Source organism: Grampus griseus (assembly GCF_964374135.1).
Source record: "Grampus griseus genome assembly, chromosome: 16".
Lineage (NCBI taxonomy): Eukaryota > Metazoa > Chordata > Mammalia > Artiodactyla > Delphinidae > Grampus > Grampus griseus.
The window spans coordinates 5,161,046-5,167,815 of record NC_139010.1 but is presented as its reverse complement, the minus strand read 5'-3'; the positions used below and the strand labels follow the sequence as shown (position 1 = coordinate 5,167,815).

General features: G+C 60.0%; 1 protein-coding gene across 2 annotated transcripts in view; it reads right to left on the bottom strand.

Annotated features, from left to right (window-relative positions):
* Positions 1–772: 772 nt before the first annotated feature.
* The window catches only part of TRIM67 (tripartite motif containing 67), a gene marked incomplete at both ends in the record, with an annotated part of 45,948 nt that continues 39,950 nt past the window's right edge, over positions 773–6,770 (bottom strand). For both annotated transcript variants that reach the window (XM_082674247.1, XM_082674248.1), the window contains 4 exons: positions 773–838; positions 1,986–2,148; positions 3,889–4,192; positions 5,281–5,419. In XM_082674247.1, the coding sequence (XP_082530373.1) occupies positions 773–838; positions 1,986–2,148; positions 3,889–4,192; positions 5,281–5,419 (672 nt within the window). The remainder of the gene's footprint in view (positions 839–1,985; positions 2,149–3,888; positions 4,193–5,280; positions 5,420–6,770) is intronic.

Genomic DNA, 6,770 nt, shown 5'->3' with positions numbered 1-6,770 from the left:
AACAGGTTTGCAGCGAACGTCGTGGGAAGCCAGCTCCCGAAAAAGCCATCACCAGGTGGAGACTCTTCACATAGTGATTCAGATTCCAGTGTTTTCTTTTGTGTTTAAGAACTGAGTGAATTGTAGCAGACTGGTGTGTGTGTGTGTGTGTGTAAGAGAGAGAGGTTGGTGGACTAATGAAGGACCTAAGGAAACTATTTTAAAAAGTTCTCAACAGTTCAACGAGAGCGGCAAAGATCATGATGAATGATTAACATCCCTCTCTATCCATCCTGGATTAGGTCTGCAAGTGGCATAACGTACTGAAGACTCCAGAACCGAAAAGCTAAAGGATAACAACGTTTCCTGGCAGAGATGGGAACCTGCACCCTTGGTTCTCTGAAGGAGCGGAGTCCAGCAAAGACTTGACACTGAGGCCACGAGATTCCCGAGCGCCTCCCGCCGCCTCCTGCTCTCAGGATTCACGTCTCAGAGCCTGCTCTCCTCTTGCCCCCCAAAAAGACAAGCTTCTAAATCGGAGGGCAGGAAACAAAATGAAACCCGAACACTCCTTGCTCCCTTGAGAAAGGTCCCTCTTCGTATTTGTAACGGCCGGTGGAACGAGGGGAAACACACTCCCGTGTTCACCACTGACTGGGGCCTCCGTCCCCCAAAGAAAGCGGGTCTCTGAGATGCTCCGTGGCTGCTGGGCTGCACCCAGGATGTGGCTGTGCTGCCCTCAGGGTTATGTGAGTGCAGTGAGGGGCAGCCGTGCAGAGCAGGGCCTGGGAGGCTAGTTGCCCGGCAGCTTTGGCCGCGCCAGGTTGGTTGGCACTTCCAATCCCGTGTGCAGGGTGACCTGGAAAAGAAGATGCGGTGAGCGAGGGCGGGAGCTGCCACCCGTGAACCCTGAGCTCAGACAGCTCAGCAGCTGTGCCGCCCTCTGCCCCGGGATCCCCACGGGCGGCAGCCCGCCTCCTCTGTGCTGTGGAGTCAGCTGTTTATCAGGCTCGTCCTCACTGACATCGGGCCCGGGAGTCTGCCCCAGGAGCTGGTCGTTGCCTCTTTCACGCCGCCCCCGCTGCCGGGAGCCCCAGCAAGGCTGATGCTCTCTTACAGTCGGGGGACTGGGGCTCCGGGTTTACATGCGTTTCTGCTTTCTTTCCATGGCCCTCTTTCCTCTCCTACATCTGTTCTATGAACGCTGTGGAAGAACAGCCCATATTTCAGGCTGCCTCAAAGCCCTTTTGCAAGGACTGGAGGTACAAATCAATCAGTAGGTGACAGTATTCAGGGTCAGTGGGCACCGCGAAGCAGGCCTGCCCCCCACCCCATATACCTCCCGGGGGGAGGAGCAGTGTGCCGGGAACAAAGGCTGGCACCCTGCTCCACACTGCTCTCCAAGCTTCCCTCACCCCCTCACCGGGCTCCCATTTTGCCTCTGGGTGTGTCGGGCCTCCTGGGCCGGCGGTACCCCCGCAGCCCCCAGGACTGGGCCTGGCCCTGAGGGGCTGCCTGCTTCACGCAGGAGCCAGAGGGACAGGGAGGGTGAGAGGGAACCCTTAGGAGAGGTCCCGCCTCAGTTCGGTCTCTCCTCTCGGGGGAAAGCCACGTGGAGGCCCAGCACACCCCGGGCCATCGGGGCCCACGCCGGGCAAGGGCACCGACCTTCCTCTCTCCCAGAACATGGAAGCAGGACTTGCCTCCCTCCTTCACCCTCCCTGGCCCTCTCCACCCTGCCTGTCACCCGCCCCCTCCACACCCCGCCCCGAAGCCGCCACCTAGAGCCTCTGCTCCTTTCAAGCGGACAAGCAAGAAAACATCACGCCGGAGAGGAGCGTCTCCAGGGGATGCCCAGGTGGGCCGGTGGGTAAGTTCCCTGCCTGGACGGCACCGCGGGCGGCTTCTTTAGAGCCCCCTTTGCCCAGCGCACTTTGGAGGCCCACGGGCAGCGGGGCCGGGGCCGGGGGCAGCAGACGGGCCCTGGCCTGGAGGGTGCGCGGTACCTGCACGTTGCGGTTGAGGCTGAGGGCCGGCATGAAGACCCCGTCCACGTGGCTGAAGGCCGTAGGGCCCTGCTGCTGCCCGTTGATGAAGAAGGTCAGGGTGTGCTCGTTCAGGTCCAGTAGCACGCCCACGGTGGCCCCCTTGCACACGCCGCCTTCCGTCCTGGGAAGAGGAGCCCGGCACGTAGGTGAGGACGGGAGGATCCCCGAAAGGATGCTGTGGGTACCCTCGCCTAAAAACACAGCCCCCGCGGCGGGGCAGGGCGCTGGCCATCCCACGGTGACCCGCGGCGGGGCACAGGGCGTGCGTCGTGACGCTCCTGACACCTGCTGCGAGGCTCCATTTCGTGGTGGCTGGGATTCGCCTCCACCGGGCGGGGCCGGTCCTTAGGCGGGCAGCACCGGGGCGGGCGGGCCGAGGCCGTCGGACCGTCCCCTCCCTTGGCTGGGGCTGAGGTCAGCCGGCCTTGCCACTGGCTGCTCTGCTCGGATCACCAAACCATCCTTGTCCTTTCCTGACTGGGAATGAGCTGGTCAGCTGGAGGCTGATGGTGGGCTGGGAGCACGGGAAACGGCGAGCAGCGCTCGCTGGGAGTTTTCAGAGGGCAGGTTTCCCGGAGGGTGAGCCGGGCCCCCCAGGGCAGGAGCCCGCCGGTGGGGAAGGAAACTGGCAGCGGGCCTGTTGGTGCTGTTCAGATGCTGACCACCAGGTGGCGGTAATGACCCGCCCAAGCTGCAGCCTCCCCCGGGGTCCCCCGGCCCAGCCCCGACCGTTCCGCCCCGCCCCTGCCCCCCGGAACTGGAGCCGGCATCCTGAGTTAAACCCTGACACCGCCTCTAATGAGTCCTGTGACTTGAGCATCAACCTTACGCCCCAATCTCATAATCTGCAAAATGGCGATCACAGTCGCACTTTCCCAGGGCCCAGATGGAACCGTAGGAGCCAGGGGCTTCCCACAGCATGGGGCACAAAGAAAGCTCCGCACCTGCTCTCTCTTGTTACGCCCGTCCCAGTGTATCTGGGCGCCTGCGTGGCCTAAGCAAGTAGAGACGGAGCTGCTGGGCCCAGACTCGGCCCCTGCGCGGTCTGTGAGCAGGCCGTCCTTAGCGCCCGCGCAGGGCTGCCTCTGGAGAGACGGTCACTGCCAGTGAAAAGGCAGGTGGGAGGGTCCGATCGGCCTCCACCCCCCCCCAACCCCGCCCCGAGGATCCTCGGGCAAGTCCCTGCCCCAGACCAGGACCCCTGGGGCCATTTGCAGAGCTGCAGGTGGGCTCAGAGCACCGAGAGCCCCCAGAGCTGACCTTGCCCAGCGCTGGCGTGCAGGGAGGTCGGCCTCTCGGGGCCCCTCGCCTCTGCCGCTGGGGAGAAGGCCCTCAGCAGACTGGGAAGGAAACCCCACAGCAAGCAGGCAGCTCTGAGGGTCACAACCCTCCACTTGTGGGTTCCTTCGCCAGGGCAGCCCCAGAGGGCCTGTCCCCCCAGCATGGGAGTTTCCTGTGTCCAGCCTGGTGACACCACTGCCGGGGCCGGGCTCAGGGTGAGGCAGTGCTGGGGGTGCCCGGGACAGAGCCACCAGCAAGGAGCGCCCCAAGGGTGCCGCACCTCCCGCCGGGCTGATTCACAGCCCTGCTGGGCTGACGGGTGTGGAGGAAAGCAGAGGGGAGGGGCGGCGGAACCCAGGCGCGGGGCTCGCCGAGCGGCCTGCACACCCGCTGGCTCTGCTGTGCTCTAGACTCTGTCCGATCCTGCCTCTGCGCTGCGGGCCAGCGCTCGCTTCTCCCTGGAAGCTGGACGCCAAAGTGGCCGAAAACACCGCCTGCCATTCCCGACCCTGGAACGTGGGAACAGCAGGAGGGCTCTCATCCCTAAGCCCCGCGACAGGGAGGCCGGGCGCTCACGCACCTGTTGGTGTGGGAGCTGCAGTGCATGAACCAGCTGCGGTTGCTGTCCACGTACATGGCCCAGGCCTTGTCGTCCTTGCCCAGCATCATGTCCTTGCCCACGCTGGCCCTGGCCACCCCGAAGGCGGGGTCCGGGTGGTTGTCGTAGCGGTCCACGTGCAGCTCCCAGTAATGCACGCCCTTGGAGAAGGCCGCCGTGCCCAGCACCACCCGGTCATCGTAGCTGCTGCAGGTGGCCGTCTGGTTGTCGTTGGATAAAATGATGTCCCGGTGCCCAGAGTTGGGGTCAAACGTGAACCAGGCCACTGCAAAGGAAGGGGCAAGAGGCGCAGGGTGAGTGGCAGCCTGTGACCTGGGCTCGGAGACACAGACCCACTGGCATCTCAAGAAGCGGGCACCCGGTGTCGAATGTTCTTCCCTGTGCGATTCACACACACACACACACACACACACACACACACACACACACTCACGTTCCCTCCTCTGTGTTCATCCAATATCCCAATCCCATGAACCCAACCTTGCCAAGGAACACAGACAGTCAGGCCCCCAGTCTAAATGCTTTCGTGGAATCTTGGTTTCTAAGCCCCTTCTGCACGCTTCGGGCACTGTTATGAGTGAGGGGGAGTAGATATCCAGACCCCACCTCGTGGGAGGGGGATTTGAGACGCAGAGAGGTGAAGTGAGGTCACCAAAGCCCCAGAGCTCCAGGCTCTGCTTCACAGCCCGCTGGCAGGCGAGGGCCCCCGTGGGCACACAGCTGGTGAACCCATCTTGGGGGGGAAAGCATCATCTGCTCCTGTCCCTGGGAGACAGTCCAGGCTGTCACGTGTTCCCCAGAGGACATGCTGGGATAAACAATGACACTAAACACAGGGCTGGCACCGTCCTGGGACCCCTACATCATCCCTCGACGCTAAGGACTCAGATGATCAAAATCCCGCAGAAAGCCGACGTGCTCTTGTTGCCTGAAACCTGAAAGGATGAAGCGCGGTGGGCACGCCTCAGATCTGAGCTCTCGCGCTGGGTATTCGAGGGGTAGGTTCCTCCCTGGCAGCCGCGTGCCTTCTCTTCTCTGGGACCGTCCTACCCGCTCTCGGCCCCTCGGAAGTGGGAGTTTAGCCTCCCTGTGCCTCTCAACTCCTAGCTTCCCTTCCCAGCTCCAGCAAATGGGGTGAAGGAGTGTCTCTTTCCTTCGTGGCTGGGGGGCAGGGAGGTGAGGCACATGGAGCCAAGTGAGCGGAGCAGGGGCGGGGCTGGAAGAGACAGACTCGCCTGTTTCCGCCACTCCCTCACGCTCCCTCATGAGCAGCTCACAGATTTCCCTTGTCTGTCTGCCCGTCTGTGTGGGTTGGGCCTGAATCTGTTTCCCCCGAGACACCCCAGGGCTCACCGTCGGACGTCTGCAGGACGACGGTCTTACTGTAGGGCCCGACGCCAGAGGAGTTGAAAGCCTTGACCCTGGCATTGTAGGTGCTGTTGAAGTGAAGGCCGTCAATGGTGCACAGGGTCTCCTTGCCGACGTACACCTCCTGGAAGAGACCCAGACGGCTCGTCAGGCGCCTCCGTTATGTGGAAAATTTCTCTTAGCCGCACGGTGACATCAGAGTGCTAGCATCCCCGAAGAGTTATTAATAAGGAGATTTTGGACACGTGGTGGCCGAGTCTCAGGCCACGTCCAAGTTGGACACAAACTCTTCCTATTGGCTGATGGGCCCTCTCCTGCGAAGGTATGAGGTGCGGTAGCCGGGATGCTGCCCGAGACCATCCTGCCTCCGCAGAGGAGAGGCCGGACGGACAGGACTCCGGAGCCCGGGAGTGGGGCTGCTGAAAACCCCACTTCCTTCTCGATTGGAGTAAGAGGGGATTATTGGTTTCCAGTGGGAAATTAAGTTAGAAAAAACATGGGCTAAGCATCTAAATAAAACAAAAGATATTTGAAAGGGAAGGGTCATCACACATGATGGGAAAAAGCAGATGGAGGAAGGGCGTGGCCAGGCGCAGGTGGTTCAAGTTGATTTGGCCATTTCTGGAGTAAGACGGGCACTCCACCTCCTTCCCCGCTTCTCCCACTGCTGAGGCTGCCACCTTCCTCCTCCTTTTGGGACTCCTGGAGCTGCTTTTTTCCTGGCCTCCCCAGAGGGTGGGACATTTCTGCATCGGCTCCCAAAGGTCCTTTTCTAGAACATTTACTTTGTTTCCCGTTTACTTCACACTTACTCTGTCCTATTAACTTCCCCCAAATGCATAGCCTTACACCTCACCTATGGCATTACATCAGCTTAGTCTAAAACGTCTGCTTGATTACTTGGGGTGTTTCTCTTCATTTGTTTTTCCAAGTTACTGATAATAGTAGCTGTGTGCCAGGCGCTGTATAAGGCATCTTTTCAAAAAATGTTTATTTATTTATGTTATTATTATTTTGGCTGCAGCAGGGTCTTAGTTGCGGCACGCAGGATCTTCATTGCGGCCTGCGGACTTCTTAGTTGCGGCATGCGTGCAGGATCTAAGGATGGAACCCGGGACCCCTGCACTGGGAGCACGGAGTCTTACCCGCTGGACCGCCAGGAAAGTCCCTGTATAAGACATCTTAATCCTCGTACAACCCTGGGACATTGCTATTATTTTCATTATTTTATTCACAAGGATACTCAGAGAAGGTAGGCAACTTGCCCAAGATCACAGTTAATCCGTTTAGAAGCCAGCGTTCAAATCCAGGTCTGTCTGCATTTAGCGTCCACGCTTTTCCCACCATAACACGTGGTTTCTCATAAATTCTAGCCCTCGGGTGGAGCTTTTGTTAGTGGTCATGCTTCAAAGGGGAGAAGCCTTTGAATCTTCAGTTCAGCCCTGTGGACTGCTTCTTTTATTTTTATTTTTTAA